Here is a 26,692-nt window from a genome sequence, read left to right as displayed (position 1 = left end):
TCGTCAGCAGACGGAAGCATTTAGTACTGTATTTCCCCCCAGATAAGACCTAGCTGGAAAATAAGCCATAATACGTCTTTTAGAGCAAAAATTAAGATAAGACCTGGTCTTATTTTGAGGGAAACACAGTAGTAATTAATTAATCCTCTGTCTGATTTGGGACACTTAATTGTTTCCACTTTTGCTCAGAAGTCCTCAGCTGAAATACACAAGTATGCTTAGGGAATTGAAGAAGGATAGTGAACAGAAGAAAGAAAAAGCAACTGGACTTTTGTTTTCCTTGAAGATGCTTCGCTTCTCATCCAAGAAGCTTCTTCAGTGCTGACTGAATAGTGGAGGATGGAAGGATTTATATTTTTTGCGGCCATCTGGTCATTGGACTATAACAGGGGTCTGCAACCTTAAATACTCAAAGAGCCATTTGGACCCATTTCCCAGAGAAAAGAAAACACCGGGAGCCACAAAACCCTTCCTGTGCCCGACTATTGCTTGAGCAGCCACAAAACTAGCATATGTAGTTGAATTAAATGTTCTGTTTTCTTCTAAACTTTTCTTGGATTTATCCATGGTTGGCCTACTGGGGGTTGCGTGCCGGCAGGTGGAGCACATTGGTGGTTGTGATGCATATTTTGAGTGACAGGGAGCTGCAGCAGAGGGGTTAAAAAGCCACATGTGGCTCCAGAGCCACAGGTTGCCGACCCCTGGATTATAAGATGCTAGGAATACAAATCCTTCCACTCTCCGCCATTCACTCAGAATTGAAGAAGCTTCTTGGATTAGAAGCGAAATGTCTTCAAGGAAAATCAAAATTGGACTTTGATTTGAAAATATGGGACAACCATGACTTGGATGACTGAGAATCTCCATAGATGAACGGCTCATTTGTGCAAAATCGATCAGCAAGATTGTCCCTTCACCATCTAAATCTTACCTCAAGAAAATGTTCTGCCTGCTGTTCACGATCTAGCTTTCTTGAAGTTGTGGTTATGAGCCCTGTAAAAAAACAAAAAAACATAGAAATATTTTCAGTAAATGTGGGGCCTAACATCATCATCATCATCATCATCATCATCATTATTATTATTATTTTATTAGATTTCTAGACCGCCCTTCTCCCGAAGGACTCAGGGCGGTGTACAGCCAAGGTAAAAAGAAACAATGTACAATTAAAAGTAAATTAAAAAACTTATTATACAATTTGGCCAAAAAATTAAAATATTTAAAAATCTAAAAACCCCAATTTAAAACTTAAATAAAATTTAAATTCGAAATCTAGACAATTTAAGAAAGCCCCGCGCGAACAAACAAATATGTTTTCAGTTCGCGGCGAAAGGTCCGAAGGTCAGGTATTTGGCGTAAACCAGGGGGAAGTTCATTCCAAAGAGTAGGAGCCCCCACAGAGAAGGCCCTTCCCCTGGGGGCCGCCAGCCGACACTGCCTGGCGGACGGCACCCTGAGAAGTCCCTCTCTGTGAGAGCGTACGGGTCGGTGGGAGGCATGAGGTAACAGCAGGCGGTCCCGTAAGTACATAGAGACATAGAGAATATCTAGCTCAAATAGCAAATGTTTCTGCTTCATCTGACTGTGAGTATTGTCAAAGGCTGGGCTGTGCACTAACAGGAACTGTCATAAAAAAAATCACATGATATAGACTAAATTTGTTTATCAATTATTTATTTATCTATTGATTTCAATACTGCTCGTCTCACTCTGGGAGGCTTACGATAAAAACGTAACGTAACTGTATAAACAAGAATGAAGTCGAAAACAGAATGAAAAGACAGGGGTACAGCATTAAAATGTAAAAAGTTAAAAAAAGGTGAAGAGGACACCTTCACAATACCAACCATCTGCAATACCAACCATCTTCTAACAGAATTAGCAGAGTTGGAAGGGACTTTGGAGGTCTTCTAGTCCAACCCCCTGCTCAAGCAGGAGACCCTATACCATTTCAGATAAAGAGCTATCCAATATCTTCTTAAAAACCTCCACTGATGGAGCACCCATAACTTCAGAAGGCAACTCATTCCATTGTTCTAACTGTCAGGAAATTTCTCCTTATTTCTAGGTTGGATCTCTCTTTGATAAGCTTCTATCTGTTACTTCTTCTCCTGCCCTCAGGTGCTTTGAAGAATAAGTTGACCCCCTCTTCTTTGTGGCAGCCCCTCAAATATGCTTGCTCATATTTAACTGATTGATCAAATAAACCATCTTTATATTCCTTCCTTTTACTTCTGAAAAACGTAGTCTTTAATTCCTTAAAATACTGTTGTAGGTTTTACTTTCTCTTCAATTCCTCTGTCTTACTGCATAGGCCTCTTCTTTTCTAAATCTAATAAAAATACATTATCCAGGTCATTCTTTTGGTTTGTCATTTGTATTTCCCCTTAGTTTTTAAAACTCCAGCCGGCTTCTTTTGTATATCTAGCAAAGAATCCTTATCTGGGTAATTCTCTTGGCCTGTGTATTTCCACTTTAAATGCCTTCTCTGTCTCGTAATCCGCACTTCTTTTAATCCAGTATTTTTGATTTTGCTATTTATGCACCAAGCACAAATCGGTTTCACAAAGCCCACACAATGGTAGAGCTGCAGAGATCTTGCTGTCAACCATGTGGCTAATCCCTGAGAAATAGAGCATGAATTGGTGATCCAAAAATCTAGGATGAAATTCTACGCAGAGTTAAATTGGAATAAGCTCCATTGATCAGAATTACTTATGAAAGGGCAGGTGTACAATTGCGCCGTCCTGTAATAAATCTCTACAAAAGCAATTTGTTGCCTAAATAGTCGGTAGCATCTCCAGAAACTGCTGATGAAGAATGACTGGGCTTCAACAACACAGCAGAATGGAGGAGTAGTGCGTTTGTAATAACCCAGAGGGCTACACACATTGACTTAAACCAGAAGCCAATTTCTCCTGCCCACAACATTTAGAAGCTGTAGTTCTGAAAGAGGAAACACTTGGAATTGTAACAAAGAAATTTTGGGTATGCTCTCTGAAATGCAACTCCCAGGATATTTAGGAAGAAGCCATGAGCATTATAGTGATATAAAACCTATAAAAAACTCATAGCGCAGATAGGACTGTTTGCCATACAAGTCACAACCTGTCGTTGTTGGGACTGTGGATGAGCGTTCACTTGTCTGTCTTGATTTGGATGAGGTCTACTCCCGTTGACATTTTAAGCACCTCTTGAGAGTTGAAAAGAGCATAAATTATCTTATTTACAAATTTTGCTATGCACAACCACCAACAACTGAACTGCCAGCGAAGGCTAAAGATATATTTTGTTCTTCCCCAAAGAATAGTAAAAACGAAACAACACCAGCGCTTTATTTTTCTAATGCAGCCAAGTGCCTTGTGTTGAATACATTAAGATAGGCTATAAATCAAACATCACTATATAATTGCCTATCCCAGATGCACCGTATGCCGCAGAAAAAGCTTAGTTATGTCAGAGTTATAATGAGCTGGAGATGTAACGATGGCTAACCGTAAATGAAAAAGCAATTCTATCTTGGATTATGGTGGATAATAGAAGACCAATGGAGAATGAAGGGTTAGGAGGTAAGGATGTGAGATATACAGATGCTCGATCATGGACGACATCTGGATATATGGGGAGTCGAGTTTGTGGCATGACTGAACAAGGTAGGAAAGCTGGTTGAGGGTTTTTTTTTGTACAATGGTGAGGCTGGGGTTCTCTACTACGGCATTTCTTCATGGAGAGAACCTGAGGTGGTATTCAGCAGGTTCTGATCTATTCTGGAGAACCGGTAGCGGAAATTTTGAGTAGTTCGGAGAACCACTAAATACCACCTCTTATTGGCCCCAGCCCCATCTATTCTCTACCTCCTGAGTCCCAGCTGATCGGGAGGAAATGGGAATTTTGCAGTAACCTTCCCCTGGAGTGGGGAGAGAATGGAGATTTTACAGTATCCTTCCCCTGCCCTGCCCACCAAGCCACGCCCACAGAACCAGTAGTAAAAAAAAAATTGAATCCCACCACTGGAGAGAACATCTTTCAACCTAGAGACTACTGATTGTACAGCTAGTCCTACAATAGTCCTTAAAGTCACAACTATAATTTAGATCACAATTATCCATTGCTAAGTAAGGGGGTTGATAAGTGAGTTGTGCCCGATTTTACAACTTTTAGTTACAGTTGTAGTTACAGTCAATTATGAGCCATGGTGGCGCAGTGGTTAAAGTGCAGTACTGCAGGCTACTTCTGCTGACTGCCAGCTGACGGAAATTTGGCAGTTCAAATCTCACCAGGCTCAAGGCTGGCTCATCCTTCCGTCCTTCCCGGGTCAGTAAAATGAGGAGCCAGATTGTTGGGGGCAATATGCTGACTCTGTAAACCGCTTAGAGAGGGCTGTAAAAGCACTGTGAAGTGATATATAAGTCTAAGTGCTGCTGCTATAGTTGTTAAAGTGAATCATGCAATTGCTAAGCAAATCTGGCTTCCCCCATCATCTTTACTAGTTGTAAATTAGCTGGGAAGGTTGCTGTCAGCCTCCGCTTTAATTTAGTGTATTTCTCCTACTGGACTATTACTGTATGACCTCTAGTAGGGGGAGGGTTCAGGAGAGAATATGACTCTGGGGTTTTGATTTACTTCCAGTTCCAGCTTTGCTTTTCACCGCATCCAGACTTGTATGATAAAGATTACCAAATTCTTCAACATGATCTGGGGCAGGCTGGGGCACACTGATCTGGGGCAGGCTGACAGTTGCAAAATGTGATCACATGACCCCACTCTTGATAATACATGCCAGTTGTTACGTAAGTGCCTGAATTTTGATCACGTGACCATAGGAATACAAGTTGTAAGTGTGAAGACCAGTTGTAAGTTGTTTTTTTCAGTTCTGCTATAACTTCAAAAGGTCGCTGAATGAATGGTTGTAAGTCGAGGAGTACCTGTAAGCACCTTTCAGTCCAACCTATCTTTGCAATCTTCAGAATTTACTGGAGACTGAGCCACTGCAATTATGTAATAAAATGACAGTGTAGAACCAGTGAGATGATCAGCTTTCAGAATTGTGATCACTAATTTCCCCTCCTCCCCAAAATATGTAACAGGCCGCAATTCAAGTTTGCCTTTAGGAAAACTGTGAAGATCTGGCTTTTCTTTCTGGCATTCCCTACAGGTGGAAATCTCTTTTTGGTTCTTTTTAGTACACTGCATAGACACCATTTTATATTCTGCATTTCATAATTGCATCCGAAGCTTGCTTTACTGTTATGTGGGTTTCTTGTTTGCTTTTTTTTGTTACTGTAAACTACCAAGAGTCACCTTGTTTGAATTGGGCAGCTTTAAGGAAGGAAGGAAGGAAGGAAGGAAGGAAGGAAGGAAGGAAGGAAGGAAGGAAGGAAGGAAGGAAGGAAGGAAAGAAAGAAAGAAAGAAAGAAAGAAAGAAAGAAAGAAAGAAAGAAAGAAAGAAAGAAAGAAAGAGGATAGGCGGATGGATTAATGATTATTTTGCCAGGTTATTGTGTCCTGTCATTCTTTTTCAACTGCCTTTATTCTCCATTAAAATGCTGTCAAATGCAAGTAACTAAGATCAGGAGTGAATTCAAAGCACCAAAAAAATTATTACATGGTATCTATACAAAAGAATCTGGTCTATAATAGTCAAGTCAAATTGGTGATAGGTAAGGGTCAACAGAATTCACGGGGGAGAGTGGGGGTTGGACTTTGGTTTCTTGTGGCTGCACAGCAATTCCAAACTGATAACATGTTTAACTCCACCCTTAGGCTCAGCCTATTCATCTCCTACAAGTGCCCAAAAAGCTGAGGACCTATTGATTCTGGTGACATCCACAACAAGCCTTAAATACCAAAACTGGATGGAAGTTGATAGTCTCCACAACACGAAGGTTCAAATATTTTTTTAGAGTAGGGTAATGATGTGCAAATATCCCAGTCACCCAGCCATTAATGTAGAATCTCATCAGCACACCAACACATGTGCTTGTATGAAAATATTGATGTTGCAGATGGGAATTTCAAATTCACAGAAAATGACATATCAAAGGACTTCAATCAGAATTTCCTGGATCTCAGTTCAGAATTGTTGCCACTATAATACAGTATAAATATAACAACAACAACAACAACAGAGTTGGAAGGGACCTTGGAGGTCTTCTAGTCCAACCCCCTGCCCAGGCAGGAAACCCTACACCACTTCAGACAAATGGTTATCCAACATTTTTTTAAAAATTTCCAGTGTTGGAGCATTCACAACTTCTGCAGGCAAGTTGTTCCACTGATCTGTTGTAACTGTCAGGAAATTTCTCCTTAGTTCTAAGTTGCTTCTCTCCTTGATTAGTTTCCACCCATTGCTTCTTGTCCTGCCTTCAGGTGCTTTGGAGAAGAGCTTAACTCCCTCTTCTTTGTGGCAGCCCCTGAGATAGCACTGCTATCATGTCTCCCCGAATCCTTCTTTGCATTAAACTAGACATACCCAGTTCCTGGGTATGGTCCAGCTGACTACAGTTTAAGAGACTTTACAGACAACAGGCAAAATTTTCATTTGGATTTTAACTTATTTAATGGACTGGTGTCACTGTGTTAAGATGTCCCTATTAAATCAGTAGATTATCCTTTAACAGGAGGTTTCCTGCAAACAATGCTGCTTATCTCGATTATATAATCGTGCAATGACATAATTGAATGTAAATGAAATGAATATGCATTTAACAATCACTTGGAAGTAACAGACATTATTTCCTCTGAAAGGTCTCTTAAAATCCAGGTCTATACAAGTTCTCATGATGTATTACTACTGTAATTTTTTGTCAATTGTGTCAAACAACTCTCCTAAAGATTTATCAAGACAAAATTTAAAGCAGACACGACACAACTTCTTGCTTTCCAGTCTTCTAAAACAGACCACTGAGATTTTATGTTATTGCCTTATTCTGAGAATTAGTTACATGTTAACACCCCTGGCAACTTCTGCATTGAATATTCATAGTATAGTTTTACCGACAAAAGAAAAAGGATGTTCGGAAAGCAGGATGGGAATTATCTGTGAATATATTTATGCTGAAGGTTATTTTGTGCTTCATTTGGAGACAAATCTCAAATCTGTTGAGAATCACACCAATGTCACTCCACCAATTTAATGTTGGTTGCATCCACTGCGACCGGCTGGGAATGGATTTCCTCAAATTCTCTCCTGTGCCAAAAATCGGTGATCTGAAAAGGTCAAAAATCTTGGAAAAATCTAGAAAGAGTAGTAAGGCTTTTGGCAGTGAAACACCCGCTCTCCCCCTCAAATTTGCACCCTATTAAATAAAAGAGAATAACATTGTTTTTTAAAAAAGACTACATGCCTTTTGTTGATCTGAAGGGCAAGTTTTGACTGGCTACCAAAATAATCCGAATACAGTTCCAAGGGAAAGAAATCCATTTCAAAAATCTTTAGCAGCTGAAGCAATGTTTAACTGAATTGAGGTTTGGGGCAAACACCACAATAAGCCAAATGGAATTATTATAAATTACTAAGAATTGTAGAATCCCACAACCACAAAGTTGGAAGACTTTGCACAGGAGGACAATTTAAAGCACCCTTGACAGATGGCCATCCGACATCTGTTTGAACACATCCAGAAAACAGGAGCTAACTATTCTCCTTACTAATTGGTAATCTTTTTGGTAAGCTTGAGATATAGCAGATGTTTACAATTAAGGCTCTGCGGAATTCCCAAATGTTGAGCTGTGGATAATAACAGAGAAAAAAAAACAACCTGCAAGCTTTTGCGGTAGCTATTCTGGGATTTGCTTCGTCGTCCTCCCAACGGAGCCATCCCCATGAGCCCAAAGACATGTTTCACTTGCAAAAGGAACCTAGAATGAAAAAGGTGACTTTTGTGCAATCTTAAATCTTAGCCCAGCCCAGGTGCCTTTCAATGGCTTCCAAGTTGATTTAAAAATATATATATATTTTCATGTCGTACATTGTGACTTATTTGAAAGGATGCTTAGATCAAACCTTTCTTCCTTCAGACGGGAAGTTGAACGACCTCCTGGTCGCCTCCTGGGGCGACCGGAACAATCTGGAACTGAGCACACTCAAAACCGTAGAAAATGGTGGTAGACTTTAGGAGAAACCCTCCCATACTTCCATCTCTCACAATATTAGACAACACAGTATCAACAGTAGAGACCTTCAAATTTCTAGATTCTACTATATCTCAAGATCTAAAATGGATACCCAACATCAAAAACATTATCAAAAAAGCACAACAAAGAATGTTCTTTCTGTGCCAACTCAGAAAGCTCAAACTGCCCAAGGAGCTGCTGATCCAGGTTCTACAGAGGAATTATTGAGTCTGTCATCTGCACCTCTATAACTGTCTGGTTTGGTTCTGCAACCCAACAAGACAGACACAGACTTCAGAGGATAATTAGAACTGCAGAAAAAACAATGGCTACCAACCTGCCTTCCATTGAGGACCTATATACTGCACGAGTCAAAAAGAGGGCTGTGAACATAAACTGGACATAAACTGTTTCAACTCCTACCTCAAAACGACGCTACAGGGCACTTGCACATCATAACAACTAAACACAAGAACAATTTTTCCCCGAACACCATCATTCTGCTAAACAAATAATTCCTTCAACACTATCAAACCATTGACTAAATCTGCACTACTATTAATCTTCTCATCGTTCTCATCACCCATCTCTTTCCACTTATGACTGTATGACTGTAACTTTGTTGCTTGTATCCTTTACAATTTATATTGATATTGATTGTTTCCTGAATGCTTATTTGTACCGTATGACTATCATTAAGTGTTGTCCCTTATGATTCTTGATGAACGTTTCTTTTCTTTTATGTACACTGAGAGCATATGCACCAAGACAAATTCCTTGTGGGTCCAATCACACTTGGTCAATAAAAAATTCTATTCTATTCTCTTCTCTTCTGTTCTATTCTATTCTATTCTACTCTATTCTATTCTCACTTTTTACCCCCTTGTTTTTGCCTTTTTAAAGATCTTTTCTCTAAAACCTCCTGTGTTTTCTCTAATAGGAACCGTCATACGGGCTTTGAATTTCATGATGGACAAAATTTGCTGACAGCTTCAAGTTGCGTGGGAATTCCCTGAATATTCCCGAACCACGATGCAAGTAGCTCTCCGCGTCTCTTAATTTGTATTTCGAAGCATTCTGGCCTGAGGAGAAACCTCTTAAAATGGCTTTGAATCTCTCCTTGAGCAGAATGTCTTAATAGCATCACTTGTGTGTCGTGAAGCGTGGGCCGAGAGTACTTTTGTATTAAGCTCATATTAAGAAGATAATGTATTACTGCATGGCGGAAGATGAATGAACCTGAGGTCTGAAGACTTCTTTCCGTAGGTTTGTCTTGTTCTAAAATAGAAAGCATGTGAAAATCTCTCTTCAATTTTCCTTTCTAGGGAAAACAGAAATTGAGATGCAGCTGGGGACAAAGGTTGAAATCTGACTTATAGAAAGACCTCTGCAAACCTCTTGCAGGACAAGTTCTCCTAAATAACTGTAATTTGGTTCTCTTAAAATGACAATGATTTTGTAGGAGAAAACAGGTAAAGAAGAGAGACTGACATTTTCCGTACATTTTAATTGTGCTGTTTTCTATGTTATGGAGCAGAGGTGGGTTTTTCACATAATTTAACCGCCTCTTTGCTGCACACCGAAAAAGTGAGAGACCACTGCGCACGCTCGCTTCGCTTGCCTTCCGTGCATGCACATGGCCTTCCGTGCATGTGCTTTGCTCACACACGCGGCTTGCACATGTGCGTACGGCTTAGAAAACATGGCTAAAGAGGTCGCCACTACTGGTTCGCTTGAACCGGTCCAAACCAGCTGAATACCACCAGTGATATGGAGCAAGTACAAGTATAGAGATTTGCTTTGATGGTCTCCAAAGGATTCATCTCTTACTCAAATGCCCCAGGAATGAATGCAGGAAGGGATTCTTGTATAATAATCAAAACGATGGCTCTTCTCTTTAACGTTGGGTATGTCTAGTTTGATGAAAAGAAGGATTAGGGGTGACATGATAGCAGTGTTCCAATATCTCAGGGGCTGCCACAAAGAAGAGGGAGCAAAGCTATTCTCCAAAGCACCTGAGGGCAGGACAAGAAGCAATGGGTGGAAACTAATGAAGGAGAGAAGCAGCCTGAAATTAAGGAGAAACAGTGAGGACAATTAACCAGTGGAACGACCTGCCTCCAGAAGTTGTGAGTGCTTCACCATTGGAGGTTTTTAAGAAGAGACTGGACAGCCATTTGCCTGAAATGGGATAGGATCTCCTGCTTGAGCAGGGGGTTGGACTAGAAGACCTCCAATGTCCCTTCCAGCTTTATTTGGATCCTGATCCTTGAACTTGCCTCCAGAAGTTGTAAATGCTCCAACAACTGGAAGTTTTTAAGAAGAGATTGGATAAACTCTTCTTAATTTGTCTGAAATGTTATAGGGTTTCCTGCCTAAGCAGGGGGTTGGACTAGAAGACCTCCAAGGTCCCTTCCAGCTCTGTTATTCTATTCTATTCTGGAGAATTAGAGCTTTAAGCATCCATGCTTGGTGAATCTCAATAGGAACAAGAATATGTTCCTATTGAGAACATGTAAAAAGTCACGGATTGCAGTATTAGCCTAATTTATATGAAAGTAGGAATTCCCTTAACTAAAGTCTGAGATTCACTGCATGGCAGGCTCCAAAAACCAAGACAGACACATGCGATTCTCTAAGAATTTTTCTTTGTTCTTCCACACCTATAGATAGAAATTTTGCCAAACGAAAGCAAATTACTTGAACCATAAACCATTTTACTCAGGGAACTGCTATGGAGGAACCATCTTCACCCTCTTTCTCTCACACAAAGTATCTAACTCTGATGTATTTTGCTCCTCTGGAATGCATGTCATCCCTCCTGGGAATTAAGACAGCATTCCATCACATCGCGAAGTTATTCGGTCCATTAAAGTGGTTTGCAAATAAGAGTGTTGTGACTCGTCCTCCCTTCTCTCCTCAGCCGGGCCCCTCCCATCTCCAACCGGGCCTTTTATCAGACTCTGTCTGATAATGAAGATGAACGGCCTGTCATGACTCCAGCCCCTGGCCCTGGCCTCATACCCCAAAGGAGAAGCCCAATAAACCTCACTCATACAGCGTGTGTTCCTTTGGCTCAGCCTTCAGAGCAGGAAGCCAACCAGGTGGTGGAATTACCCGGGCCTACTCCCTTTGACCCCTCCCTTTCCCAGACGCTGACAGCAGATCCAGCTGAAGACAAGTCAGGGTGGGAGGACCCTCGCTTCTGGAGATCTGAGAGGCAATGCCAGCAGAAGTAAGGGTGGGGCGGATAAATGCTGAGTCATGGAGCCACACCCCACAGCCTATATAAAGGACCTGCTTTTGGCATTCCAACCTTGAGTCAAGCAAAGTCTTATCTAGTTTGCTGATATCGGACCCTATTGCTGAAGTCACAACTTGGACTCCTGCCTGCCCTGATAAACCTCGAAGGCACTTGGCAAGCTGTAGAGGCTTCGTTGCCAAGTTTGTTATGGACTTCCTTGACCTGTTCGTCGGAGTGGGGGTGGGACACGAGAAAGAGGAATTTAGCTGACTTTGTCTTATTTCGAAAGCCTAAGCAAGTTTGGGTCAGGTTAATACTGTCAGAAGACCATCAGGAAGTAGCAGGTCTATACACTAGACTGGGAAGTCAAACCAACATCCTGAAGGATAATATCAAACCACGCCACTGTGGCTTTCATAACGAAGAGATTATGTCAATTGTATGAGAAAAAACTCCCTTGACATAATGAAGGCTCTATCTGAAGTCATCATCGTGATCATGATATCATCACCACCATATTAATATTGGAGATTTATATTGTGTCTCAGGGTGCTTTAAACTATATTATTAATACACACGAGGAATGGAGAAAATTCATTTGGTTTGCATTTTAATGCAAATGTAGCTAATTTCACACATTTCAAGCCAATTAATGAACTGAAACTCACTTATATTTCAAATGTTGTCACTTCTCTGAATTTTGCAGATTAATTCATTAAGTCAGAAAAACAGTACAGATGTTAGGGAGAAAATAAGACACAAATCGCATTGAGAAAAATCGCCTGCAAAAGCGTAATCCTTTGGCAAAGTTCAGAATAAAAATATGAATTCAAAATACATACAAAATTTAGTACAAACTTTTTTTAAAAAACAACAACAACAACAACTGCATCAAATTAACTATGGAATGAAAATGAACCAGTTCAAAGTCTAAAAAAAGGAACAAATTATATATACCAGAATTGCTTACCCCTAACATGTTTTTTATTGATGTTGCTTGTGAGCTGTCTAGAGTTATGGCATATTAAGATGGTGTTGGTGGGGGTTATACACAGTGGTGGGATTCAGCCAGTTTGAGCTGGTTCGGGTGAACTGATAGCTAAATTGTTGGCTGGCCCCGCCCCTTTCAGGAGTCCCCACGTGCCCCATTTTGGCTCCCAGGTAAATGCAGGAAGGCCTCCTAGGCCCAAAATGGGGTCCGTTTTCACTCCCAGGAGTGAAACAGGCGCAGGGGGACAGCACATCTCCTCCCATGGCCCGTTTTTGCTCCCAGGGAGGTGGCCATGCCCACCAAGCCACACCCACAGAACTGATAGTAAAAATATTTGAATCCCACCACTGGTTATACATTTCCTAAGTTAAATATTTAGTCTTTTGGGGCTATATAGACATCTAGGGTGGAGTTCTCCAAGCTTTCTGGGTTTGTGGACCAGCGGAAGGGGGCGGGGGGGAGAGAGGATGGTTCTGTGTGAATGGCCAGCAAACGCATGCAGCTCCATTTATACGAGCGGCGAGCATGTGCACCCGCCATTCGTGCAAATGGAACACGTGAGCTCACTTCGCTTTTGCGGCCCAGTTCTGAATGGCTCATGGCCCAGTAGTGGGCTGAAGCCCAGGGATTGGGGACCCCTGGTCTAGGGGACAAGCAAGCTAAGTTCTAAATGATTGACTAACGGGATTTTGATCTCCTGGCTGACGTAATTCCAGAAGAACTGGGATACAAGAGAATTGTGATACCAAGCTTCAGTCTAGAATAGAATTAGAATAGAATACTTTATTGGTTATTAACTCAACATTAAGAAAACTAAGATCACGGCATCCGGCCCTCTCAATTCCTGGCAAATAGATGGGGAAGAAATGGAGGTAGTGACAGATTTTATTTTCGTGGGCTCCAAGATCACTGCAGGTGGGGACTGCAGCAGGGGTGGGTTCTACTTACCTTTACTACCGTTTCGCAACGGGACCGCATGCACAGAAACTTCCTGATCATGTCCAGGTCAGTGGGTGGAGCCTCCTGCCAGTTTTACTACCAGTTCTTGCGAATCGGTCTGAACCAGGGCCAACCCACCACTGGACTGCAGCAAAGAAATTAAAAGACGCTTGCTCCTAGGAGGAAAGCTATGGCAAATCTAGATAGCATACTAAAAAGCAGAGACATCACCCTGCCAACAAAAGTGTGTATAATCAGGGCTATGATTTTGCCAATTGCAATGTATGGCTGTGAAAGTTGGACCATAAGAAAGGCTGAGCGCCAGAGAATTGAGGCCTTTGAACTCTGGTGCTGGAGAAGACTCCTGCGAGTCCCTTGGACTGCAAGGCGATCAAACTGGTCAGTCCTAGAGGAGATCAACCCTGGCTGCTCTTTAGAAGGCCAGATCCTGAAGATGAAACTCAAATACTTTGGCCATCTAATGAGAGGGAAGGACTCACTAGAGAAGAGCCTAATGCTGGGAAAGATGGAGGGCAAAAGAAGAATGGGACGACAGAGAATGAGGTGGCTGGATGGAGTCACTGAAGCAGTAGACGTGAGCTTAAATGGACTCCGGAGGATGGTAGAGGACAGGAAGGCCTGGAGGAATGTTGTCCATGGGGTCGCGATGGGTCGGACACGACTTTGTAACTAATGACAACAACTTTATTGGTTAAGTATGATTGGATACACAAGGAATTGTCTCTGTTGCATAAACTCTCAAGTGCACATACAAATTATAACAAAGTAATCATAATAATGATACCAGTAAGAAAGAGGAGGTAGTAAAAAAGATGAGAAGGATAATGAACAATCGCAAAATAAATTCAGTCCGTAAGTGAACAATTTCAAAATAGAGACACAAACTGTAATGAATAGGACCGCTAGCCTGAATGATGAGGACAACTGAATAATGGGTTGTTCCCCTTCTCTAATGATATCAAAAAGGTTCTTTTTTTCCAAAAAAACCCCTACGCATTTGAAAATAAATGAAATCCAGATGCATATACAACAAAATTTGGGTCCTTTTTTGTCTGCCTCTTCAGAGAAAATTTGGTGTCTCCTAAACAGCTAATTGTTAATATGGAGCCTCCTCACAGTTTTAAACAACTGTGTCACTCTCTCATTTTCCACAAAAATTATGGCATTCTAGGCTGCTTACAATTAGCATATAATTAGTACTTCCAGCAGTTGCTATAAATACCTATCTAACTACTGGCTAGCTTGGTATCCAGCACGCACAATCATGATATAATTTCCGTCATTTTTTTTACCCAATGTATCAGTGCCAGCGGAAACTGGGTACAGCTTGGGAAACGGATCAGAGTAATTTATGCCAATTGGTTTGGGCTTGAGCAGAAATCAAACGATATATGATGTCTACAAAGTGGATTTTGTGAAACTCTTCAATTTTCTTACCCAAACCATATTTGTAATGATCAAACCTAGAACTAAGAACTCTGATGGTTAGAACAATCAATCAGTGGAACGACTTGACTCCAGAAGTTATGGGTGTTCCATCAGTAGAGGTTTTTAAGAAGAGATTAGACAACCATTTTGTCTGAAATGGTATAGGGTTTCCTGCTTGAGCAGGGGGTTGGACTAGAAGACCTCCAAGGTCCCCTCCAACTCTGTTATTCTGTTATTGTCAATTAACAAACATAAGCATTATGTTTATATAAACATTAGGATTTATAGTGGTGGAATTCAAATTTTTTTTCACTACTGGTTCTGTGGGTGTGACTTGGTGGGTGTGGCAGGGGAAGGATACTGCAAAATTCCCATTCCCATCCCACTCCAGGAGAAGGATACTGCAAAATTCCCATTCCTATCCCACTCCTGGGGGAAGGATATTGCAAAATCCCCATTCCCACCCCACTCTGAGACCAGCCAGAGGTGGTATTTGCCGGTTCTCCAAACTACTCAAAATTTCTGCTAACGGTTCTCTGAACTGCTCAAAATTCCTGCTACTGGTTCTCCAGAACCTGTCAGAACCTACTGAATAGCACCCCTGATTAGGAAATTTAAAAAGGAAGTGAGGTCTCTTTTTAAAAAATGCAGATTTGCACCAATGTCAGTATGGTAGTACATTACTACTTACTTGATAAATTTGGGGGTGGGGGAGGGGGAAACAAGGAAGGAAGAGAAAGGAAGAAAAAATTCCTCCATCCCCAATTTACAACACCTGCAGTTGCTGCTTAAGAATCCAAAAACTTTCGTTTGCCCGTCTTTCAATAGAATATTTTACACAAAAGTTACAGCTGGCAAAATCAAAGCAACCATCTCCCCTTCTTGCATAAATGAAGAAGCTCATTTTCTAGTCATGTCAAGTTTCCACCTCAGCTTTTTCCAAATCGGTGTTTCCACAGATTTCAGGATTATAAATCCAAAAATTCCAAAACAACATGAAAATTCATCTGGAAGGCTTTGTGTTGCAAAGGCTCCAAGTTAGATTTTAGGGTTTTTTTTAAAAAAAAAAATCCTGTCTTTCTTATTTTGATAAATAACTCAAGGTGGTGAACCAGATGTGGTATTCAGCCGGTTTCCACCGGTTCAGGCGAACCGGTAACAGCAATTGCGGGTGGGCCAACCACCCACCTGCTCTGGCTCCAGGTCATGCTATTTAGGCACATTTTTGAGGCCAGGCATATGTGCGGAAAGTGCGCAAGCTAGCAAAGTGCATGCACAGAAGGCCGGGTGCATGCACGGTAGCATGTGTGTGTGTGAAGCAGGCATGCGCAGGGCGAGCCGGTGGTAAAGGTAAGTGGAAACTAGCCCTGTGGTGAACCTACCCCGGCTCAAAGTCATGCTATTTAGGCATGTTTTCGAGGCTAAGCACATGAATGGAAGGTGTGCAACGAGCAAAGTGCATGTGTGGAAGGCCAGGTGATTGAGTGGACCGCGTGCATGCGCACGAATGCACAGCGTGACTGGAGATTGGCTCAAAATCACCCAGCTGACTTTCATGCCTAATGTGGGACTAGAATGTAGTCTCCTGGTTTCTAGCATGGAGCCTTAGCCACTAGACCAAATTGGGTAACGTTTGTCCAACTAATTAGGGAAAGAATCCAAAAGTAAGCACCATTGTCTCAGAGGTGAAATCCTCCGAGGTCTGCTACTGGTTTGCTGCAGTACCGTGCACTTTGTCCACCACAGGCGCTACCATGCACTGCAGGGGCTACCACGCAGTGCTGAAAAAGGAGGCTTAAGAAGCCTTTTCCAAGGTAAGTAGAACAGTGAGAGGGGAGGGGAACAGCTGTGTCGCGTGATTTAGATTATCTAGAAAGCAGGATTTCCTGCTTTCTAGTGAATATAAATTGCGTGACACAGCTGATCATCGGAAATACCGGTTTGTCTGAACCGGTAATATTTTTTTACTACCGGTTCGCCCGAACTGATAGCTTTTATTACTACCGGTTTTCCCGAACCAGTCTGAACCGGTAGCATTTCACCCCTGCATTGTCTCAACTTTTGATAATTCCCCATGGTATGAATTATCAACAGCATTGCTGAATTCTTGTTTTCTGGGATGACTGTACTTGTCCTGCAAGTACTGGGTGCTATATACTTGTTCTTATATAGATGGAAACATGACATACCATCCTGCAAAAAAGATACGGGAATAAAAACAACTTGGTAAGATCCGTTACATCAATTGCTTCTATAATTTACAATTACATGCAACAATTTTGAATCCCTCATAGGCATGAAAGTAAGCAACGTGATCCACCTCTAGAGAAAATAAATACATGAAAATATATACACAAAAATGCTTATAGACAGCTGATATCAAACCATTTTAGATTTTTGACAGTTGTATTTTAGTCTTCTGAACTGCTTCGGGGAACACAGTTTTTCATGCTGGGTTTGTTGAAGGAGAGATAAAATTCCCAGAATAGACAATTCCGGTCATATTGAAGCCTGTTTAGGTCAACTATTATTATTTAGAAAAGACTTACATATCTTCAACACATCAGCCCAGTCAATGATGTCGCAGATCACTGGGCAAATGGAAGGCCTTTCAAAGGGACAACGAAGTATTGTGTGTGGCATCATAAAGCATTAATTACTCTATATTCACAGTCACACCTGAGATCTCTGGACTGTGGGATCTCCGATCTCTGTGATCCCGTGAGATCCCCTAAATGAACCCCCTCTGAGAGCCTCTGGTGGGATCTCCCAACTGTTGGAATCTCTGGACAACAATAGGAAAAAGTGTTTCAATTCTTTCCCTGTATCTTCCTAAGAGCCTAATCAGAACACATTTTTTGCAATTTTTTAAAAAAAGGGAATAAAGTAGATGTGTAATTCTTCAAACAGGTTTAACAGGCCTGATTTACTGAGAACAATAATCCACATCCCTCTGCCCCAGTCACAAAACCCTTCACCTAAGGCCACGTTATAATTCACACATCACTTTCACTGGAATGAAAAACCACAATGTGTACCAAGTTTGCATATTTAGTGAACCATGTAGTAATCAGAAGAGGATTAAACCTATTCCAGAAGAGGCGTCAGCTGAGCAACCTTGCAAACAAAGCCACATCAGATTTTCAATAAAAGACCTCTCTTATCGTGTCCTTTTTATAACTTCCAAGAATTCCTAAATTAAGCTTGGTTAGGCACTATTCTTCTCCACTCGGTCCCAAAATAAAATCTGCTTCCATTAATATTTCATTATTCCTCTCTTTAGAGCACGGTACGCGGTAGTAGTACTTAGTTCAAGTGTTATTTTTTTCTTATGAATTGCCTAACTACATTTTGTTGGGCTACAGTTGTCTAAAAATAAAAGCACCTGTTAGTTCTGTGAAAAGAAGGGTGGTAAGAATTGTTAAAGCTGAAGGCTTTTGAATCGTTCTAATGACAGAATAGGGCAAAAGCTTTGTTGGATTTAATTTGCTTTAGATATAAATAGCATTACAATGAAAGGTACTGACATGCAGAGTTTATGAGTTTCTTTGTCATGGCTTAAAACACGTTTCCCTTTTTTTATTAGAAGCGATTCGGGGATGACTTTGGTGGGCTATACAAAGTTTTGCAAAGATCCCTATGATTTTTCCTAAGATCTCAGGTTGGACAGCTGCTCCGAGCCATCTTTTCGTGTGCAAAAGTACAACACGTTCAATTGGAGGAGAAAGCAAGATCCTGAAAGTCGTGGTGGAAATTATGATTATATCAGGGTTCCAAGTAACACCCCCAACGAAATCAAACTCTGAGGGTTGAGGTTCCTCAAAGCTAATTTTTTTTAGATATGTCATATTGGCTCATCTGGGAAAATCTGAATCTGAGAGCTTCCGGGTTTTCCTCACCCAAAAGAAAGTTCAAGTCCTTGCCCTTCACCCACATATCCATCACACGAACCAATCAGGTACCCTTCGGAACAGAAGATACCTCCGCATTCTTCTCAGCACAGCTGCAGGGCACAACGACCTTGACTTTCTAGAAAGAATGTTATTTTGATTACATATCAAGTTCACCCCATACAATCCTTCCTCCCATTTTCCCACAGTAGAATTTGTGGTAGGCCTAAAGGCTCAAAGGTAAAAAGATGGATTCCAGACTATGCCATTCATCACTGCATAATTAGCTTTAGCCATGTGTACCTTAGATGTGTACCTTAGTGCAATACAGGTAGTCCTTGACTTACAACACTTCATTTAATGATTGTTTGAAGTTACAAACAGCACTGAAAAAAGTGATCAATGACTGGTTTTTACACTTACGACCATTACAGATGCTTGGCAAATGACTCATATTTATGATGTCCCGGGGGGTCTTGTGATCCCCTTTTGGGACCTTCTGACAAGCAACGTTAATGGGGAAGACAGATTTGCTGAACAACCAGGTTACTAACTTAGCAACTGCAGTGATTCACTTAACAACTGTGGCAAGAACAGTCGTAAAACGGGGCAAAACTCACTTAAACCAATGTCTCACTTAGCGGCAGAAATGTTGGGCTCAACTGTGGCCGTAAGTAAGAGGACTACCTGTGGTACTCCTGGGTTTGCTTCTTGTCTGGGCTATCTTGCAAGGCTGACATCCATCTTGCAAGTCTCAAACTCTCTTCCAAAGAGGGGCAGAAGATCCCACTCATAATTTTCAGGGTTCTACAGTATGTTCTAGATGAGGGGTGTCAAACTCGCGGCCCACAGCCTAGATGCATCACCCGCTGCCCATGCCCACCCCGTCAGCTTTGGAAGCCATACTAGGCAGGAAGCTTCCCTGCTGTCACTTTCTCATGTGTGGGAAAGTAGGAGGGGGGAGGGGGAGTTAGTAGAGGGGCCCATTAGACACAATATATTCTTACTGCCGGTCAAGGTCAGGCCGGTCCTGCAGCTCCTCCTATTCCTCTGCCTCTCTGCTGTCTGCCTCTGGAGGCTCCGGAGTCCACGCATCGCTCCCAGATGGCTCTGGTCCCATCTCTGCCTCTGACGCAGAACCCTCGTCAGGGCCGTCCCCTAACTCCAGGACTGGCCCATTGTCCTCCTCAGCCTCCTCACTCTCCGACTCCGCTGCTAATTCTGCAGGCTGCTGGTGGACCACAACAACCACTCTCTGCACCACCTTCCTGTCTAAAGCAGTAACGCTTCCAACCCAGACAATAATACAATATGATGGAATGCTCTTGATCGTCCCTCTATAGAAAGTGGTAAGGACCCGGAAGGAAGATGAACTTTTCTCCTGCAACACAGAAAATGTAGGCTCTGTTGAGCCCCCTTCATGAGTGTCTCACTGTTGAGCCACCAAGCTAGCCTATACACCCAGAAACTTGATGCTCCTAACCACCGTCACCATATTTAAATGTATGTTTAGAATACTGTGGAATGGAATGGAACGAAACAGAGTAGAATACTTTATTTGGCCAAGTGTGATTAGATACACAAAGTATTTGTCTCCATGCAGAGACTCTCAGTGTACATGCAAAGCAACAGGATGATGATCCCAATAAGAGGGGATAGTAAAAAAGACAATAAGAAAGATAAAGAATAATATACTGCCAAACTATATGGGTAGATATACACAGACATTAGACAGCACTGTGGGAATTAGCTGTTCAGCAGAATGACAGCATAAGGGGAAAAAGCTGTCTTTGCATCTAGTTGTTTTGGATGCAATGCACTATAGCGCCATCCTGAATGAGGAGTTGAAACAGCTTATGTCCAGGATATAAGGCATCTGCAGACATCTTCCTAGCCCTCCTTCTGTTGCCCAACGTTCAGTGACTCCGTGTGGTAAACACATTTTAAAACGCTTATTAATTCCAGTTAAACTTTTTCTTACCTAACGTTTGAGCAAAATTGTAAATGGGGCATTGTGATTCCTTATCACCTATCAAATTAACGTAATCATGATCATAACAGCTGTTCTTCCGTACATATGCATGCAATGACTGGCTGACTGAATGAAAGAAAGAAAAAAAAAATAAGACGATAGAACAACCTTCTGCAGAAAAGTATTTAAAAAATTCAGAAACAGTTTGTTACGACGCAGGAAAATAAAACGATAAAAGGAAAAAAATAATTGAAACACAGTTCAATTTAAAATACATTCATTCCCAAAGGCTAGTCTCGTTCTGGAGTAGTTCTTATTCTGAAGCATGTTTTCAGCAGGCGTTTAAAATGCACAATGTAGAGACAGTATTAGGAACGCAATGGAATAATAACTGCAGCGAGATTATGGTATACAAAATGATGGAAGGATTTGATATTACACACAATGGAGGAGTGACTGGTGTACAGGATGAGAACTTGTTAGGATGGAAAAATTGATTTCTTTGATTTGAGAAAAACTAGTATCTACATTTATTGCTGACTGGAAATCATCTATAGAGATTTTTTTGTGTGAAAGAGAAAAAAAAATGAAGTTATGATTTATGATTTTGATGTTCCTGAAGAATTAATTATTGAAAGAAGACAATTATTTATTATTTATATTTTTATACCGCCCTTCTCCGAAGACTCAGGGCGGTATAAAATGTTGTAACCACAAAGTAAGAGGTAACTTTATAATTTTTTTTATCTATTTATTTCTTTTTGTCACAACAGTATACACAATAATATATAACTGCTGAAAAGACGTTTGGAAGCTACAGTCCGTCTTTGTAACTTCTTTGTTTTCTGTTTTTCTTTATTGTGACCCAGGCCCAAGTAGGTAGTAATAAACTTAGTCCGTGGAAAAACAAACTTTATTCGAACAGCTGGGAATTATTTCATTCCCAGCTTCGTTCAACTCAAAGTAAAACAAATGCCTCCCAACACAAATTCCTCAGTTATCTCACAAACCTTAGTCCAATTAGGCAACCTGCCAAAGGCCCTTCCTGGCAAATGTCCAGAAGCCACAAAAACAAAGATGTATATGAAGCAGAAGACGGAGCAGAAGACGCAGCTACAAAGTTGTTTTCCTGCAAAGCTCAAATGCCGGTGCTGGTCTGTTTTAAGACTTATGGGAGGGGCCAATCATCTCTTGGCCCTACTCCCAAGTTGTCCTCTCTGCTTGAGCTGTTCTTGCCTTCTGGCAGCTCTTCTCATGCGTGCATTAGGAACAGACTCCTCCTGTTCCTCTGCCTCACTACTATCAGTCTCTGGAAGCTCTGGAGTCCGTACCTCACTTCCCGATGGCCCTGGCCTCACCTCAGCCTCATCACTGTCCGACTCCATTGCCAGTTCTGTAGGCTGCTGATGGACCACAACATTCTTTTTTTCTTTTCCTTTCTGGCAAATTTAGCCTTCTCTTTGATTTCTTTTTTCTTTTCTTTTCTTTCACATTGTATTTATTTTTATCTTTTTTTTTTTTAAAAAAAACCATCTTTAATAAAGTTATATTATCTCCCCCTCCGAATGAAATGGAATGGAGAAAAATGTGTCCCTAGGGACTGCATGAGAAACCCCACTTATCAAATCTATAAGGTAAAGGTAAAGTTTCCCCTCGCACATATGTGCTGGTCGTTCCTGACTTTAGGGGGCAGTGCTCATCTCCGTTTCAAAGCCAAAGAGCCAGAGCTGTCCGAAGATATCTCCGTGGTCATGTGGCCAGAATGACTCAATGCCAGAGGTGCATGGAACACTGTTACCTTCCCACCAAAGGTGGTCCCTTTTTTTCTACTTGCATTTTTTACATGCTTTCAAACTGCTAGGTTGGCAGAAGCTGGGACAAGTAACAGGCACTCACCCCGTTACACAGGACTAGGAATTCGAACCGCTGAACTGCCGACCTTTCGATCGACAAGCTCAGTGTCTTAGCCACTGAGCTACTGCATCCCTATCAAATCTGTAGTTTAGGTCAATTATTAGCCTTTTATTAGATAGCGGATATAACAGAGTCAACCATGTGATCTACTTAACCATTGCAGCGATCGCTTACTATCTTTGGCCAAAAAAATAATAATAATAATAAAATCAGGCACAAATTACTTAACAGCTGCTTTGGTTAGCAATGGAAATTCTAATCCCAATATTCATCACACTTGCTTGAAGTGACAGAGTCCATACAGGTAATTCTCGATTTACAACCACACATTTTCAGTGCCGTTGCAACTTTGAATGGCCACTAAACTGTTGAAAGTTGAGAACTGCCTGTAAGAACAACAATCTCGCTTCTCTGAGTATCAGCCCTTAAACTGATAAAATAATTCTAACTACTAACAGAGTATAAACAGACTTGCAGGAATTCCAGTTTTTTGCAAAAGTTAAACAAGAGCCAGTTTAGTCTAGTGCAGGGGTGTCAAACTTGATTTCCTTGAGGGCAGCATGAGGGTTGTATTTGACCTTGGGGGACTGGGGTGGGTGTGGCCAGGGTGGGCATGGCCAGCTCGACATCACTCGTGTGGTCGGCGCCGTGGAAGCTCGAGCACTCTTCCAGCGGAAATGGGCTCCCGAGCTCCGTTTCAGCTGTGACGGCCTCCTGCAACCCTCTCCCAGTGAAAATGGAGTTTGGGAGTGCTGCACATGGCCCTCATGAGCTCCGTTTTTGGCTGCGACAGCCTCTTGCAACCCTCTGCCAGTGAAAATAAAGTTCGGAAGGCCGCATGCAGCCTTCCTGAGCTCTGTTTTTGCTGGAAGAGGCACGGTGGGCCAGTCCTTCACTGTCTTCAGTGTGGTCCTGCGGCCCAGATCTAAGCACCCCACAGGCTGGATCCACCCCTGGGCCTTGAGTTTGACACCCTGGCCTAGTGGTTAAGGTGGTCAAATGGTTAAGGCACCTGGCTAGAAACCAAGAGACTATGAATTCTAGTTCTGTCTCAGGCATGAAAGCCAGTAACTCTGTCCCAGCCTAACTCACCTCAAAGGGTTGTTGTTATGGGAGAAATAGGAGGAGGAAAAAGTATTAGGAATGTTTGCTACCATGAATTATTTTTAAAATAATGCGGTAGTTACCAAAATCTACCAAAAAATCATTAAAGGAAATAATAAGTATTCTACAATACTCCAAAACTCAGTTAAGGCCTATGCATAAGGGTTGGCTTGGAGGGTATAAAATCTCACACAGAGTGGGGGTGCATGAGGATGTAAGAAAGCTGGTTGGTTGAAATGCTGCTGCAATTCCCAAAAAATACATTACTTGTAAAAGCACTGGTAAATTGCTGCAAAAATGAGTTTATTAAAAATAAATAAGAGTTACTGTGAAACACAGCAAGCAAGTTTATCAGAAGGATCCCAACGGATGAAAATATACAAGGGAAGGCGAAAGGGGGAGAGAGAAAAGGGGAAAGGGGAGGAAAGGGAAGGAATTGCAAATCTACAACACTGATGGGAAAAAAATACTGTGTTTCTCCGAAAATAAGACCCTGTCTTATATTTCTTTGAACCCTGAAATAAGCACTTGGCCTTATTTTTGGGGAGGTCATTATTTTGGGGCGCATGGAGCAAGATGGGGCTCCACTTGCCACCTTACCTGATTTCCAGCTCTACCTTTAAATATTTTCAGGGAGGGCTTATTTTTTGGGGGGGGAGGCTTTTTTAGCGCATGCACTCAAAAGCCCAATTGGGCTTATTATTAGGGATGTCTTATTTTTGGAGAAACAGGGTAGCTTGTTTGAAAAACGAAATTCTTCTGCATTCATTTGCTTGCTGAAATATTGTACGCATACCATTTTATGATACCACAATGCGTGTGCAAATTGTCTGTTTCCTGCCTGAGCAGGGGGTTGGACTAGAAGACCTCCAAAGATCCTTCCAACTCTGTTATTCTGTCTACGGGCTTTAGACCAGGGGTGTCAATCTCAAGGCTTTAGATCGGGGGGGGAATCAAACTGTAGGCTTGATCTGGCCTGCAGGGTGCTTAAATCTGGCTTGTGGGGCAGGCCTGGAACTAGCAAAGGACCGGCCCATGGTGCCTCTGGCAGTTAAAATCGGGCAAGGGAGGGCTGTGTGCCACCCCTGCAGCCCATTTTCGGCCTGGACTGCCTCCTGCAGCACTCTGCCAACCAAAACGGGGCACGTGTGTGTGTGTGTGTGTGTGTGTGTGTGTGAGGGCCCCCCCACGTACCATTTTGGCCAGCAGGGTGCAGTACAAGGCATCCATCCCATCCTGTCTCTCTCTCTCTCTCTCTCTCCCCCCATCCTCAGGCGGCCCATGGAGGAGAACTACAATGCTGATCCGGCTCTCAAAAGAAATTTAGTTTGACATCCCTGCTTTAGACCAATGTGTGCAGGCCCCCAACTCATTACCATGTGCCATGTTTCAATTAGCAGGATATCTGCTCAGATCACCATTATGTACCCCCACTCCCACACACACCTTTCCTTAAAGGAATACATCACAATTATTTTAAATTATGGTGTTTTTTTAACCAGAAAAGAATGAGTGACCCATAACAATTCTATTATTCTGCTCTCAAAAAAATAAATAAATCTCCATAATGCAACTTGAACTGCTCTTGACATGGGAGCAACAAACTTTGATGGTGGGACATTCACTTCTCCTATTCACGGACTTTTTCTTTTTATGTCCTTACCCTCAAAAGAGTTAGAAGTTACTCGCAACCACTTGTACGGAAGCTGAAGAGCCAACCCAAGAAAATAGCTGAGAAAAAGGAAGAAAGAAAAGGGGAAAGAAAGAAAGAAAGAAAGAAAGAAAGAAAGAAAGAAAGAAAGAAAGAAAAGAAAAGAAAAGAAAAGAAAAGAAAAGAATCAGGCGGGAGAAGCAAACACGTAATTCAGCAAATGATGTTTCCATGGAGAAAACGCTGAAACAGCACAAAAGGCCCGGATAAAGCAGTGCTTAACCCAGTGGTAGCCTTATTGTCGCATGAATTCGCAAACACCGACACTCCAGAAATGCTAGCAGAGAAAGGGCTCTTGGCCATCTGTTGCTAGGGATGACATCACTCTTCCGTATCTTTGGCCTTCCTCTATTTGGCTGATTAATCAGGACGGCTGCTAGAACAGACCCATTCAGCAACCTCTCTCAATGGCCAACAATTGAGATCCGGAGCTCAAACGAGACAAGGATACAGGACACAGTTGCTCTCCCCCTCCCATCTCTCTCTTGTGCTTTAAAATGACTTGGACATGAATGCCTCTTTGAAGGCAAACACTGTCTTAAATGGTGGTGGGAGGGAATCGATTGAAGAAATAGGGGGAGTAACGCATTGCACTAAGCTCCAAGCTGATTCAAACGGGCTTGGTCTCAATGGGGATGTGTGACTCTGGTCTTTGAATGAATAGAATAGAATAGAATAGAATAGAATAGAATAGAATAGAATAGAATAGGGTAGGGTAGGGTAGGGTAGGGTAGGGTAGGGTAGGGTAGGGTAGGGTAGGGTAGGGTAGAATAGGATAGAATAGAATAGAATTCTTTATTGGCCAAGTGTGATTGGACACATAAGAAATTTGTCTTTGGTGCATATGCTCTCAGTGTACATAAGGAGAATAAAATACATTCATCAAGAATAAAAAGATACAACCCTTAGTGATCGTCAAGGTTACTAATAAGCTATCAATTCGTACTAGGGAACAAATAAAATATAAATTGAAAGGTACAAGAAACATGGTTATAGTAATAAGTAAAAAGAGATAGACGCTAGTAAGGAAGAGAAGAATAATAGTAATACAGTCTTAGTCCAACTCCCTGCTCAAGGCAGGAATCTTATACACATCCCAGCCAAATGGTTGCAGAGTCTATGTTTTGAAAACCTCCAGTGATGGAGCACCCACAGCTCTGGGAGGCAGGCTGTTCCATTGATTAACTGTTCTCAATGTCAGGAAATTTCTCCTTACTTCTAGGTTGTATCTCTCTTTGACAAGCTTCCACCCATTACTTCTTTTGCCTTCTGGTGCTCTAGAGAGTAAGTCAATTCTCTGTCCTCTGTGACAGGCCCTCAAGTACTGAAAGACAGTCATCATGTCTCCCACCCATGCCTGATT

At 41.8% G+C, this 26,692-nt stretch overlaps 1 protein-coding gene across 1 annotated transcript in view; it reads right to left on the bottom strand.

Annotated features, from left to right (window-relative positions):
- Nucleotides 1-26,692, bottom strand: part of FAT3 (FAT atypical cadherin 3) — a 662,194-nt gene that overhangs the window by 266,915 nt on the left and 368,587 nt on the right. The window contains exon 4 of the mRNA XM_058185941.1: nucleotides 932-993. Within this exon, the coding sequence (XP_058041924.1) occupies nucleotides 932-993 (62 nt within the window). The remainder of the gene's footprint in view (nucleotides 1-931; nucleotides 994-26,692) is intronic.

Source organism: Ahaetulla prasina, chromosome 5, assembly GCF_028640845.1.
Source record: "Ahaetulla prasina isolate Xishuangbanna chromosome 5, ASM2864084v1, whole genome shotgun sequence".
Lineage (NCBI taxonomy): Eukaryota > Metazoa > Chordata > Lepidosauria > Squamata > Colubridae > Ahaetulla > Ahaetulla prasina.
The sequence above is the reverse complement of the archived record's forward strand: the minus strand, read 5'-3'. Positions and strand labels throughout refer to the sequence as shown.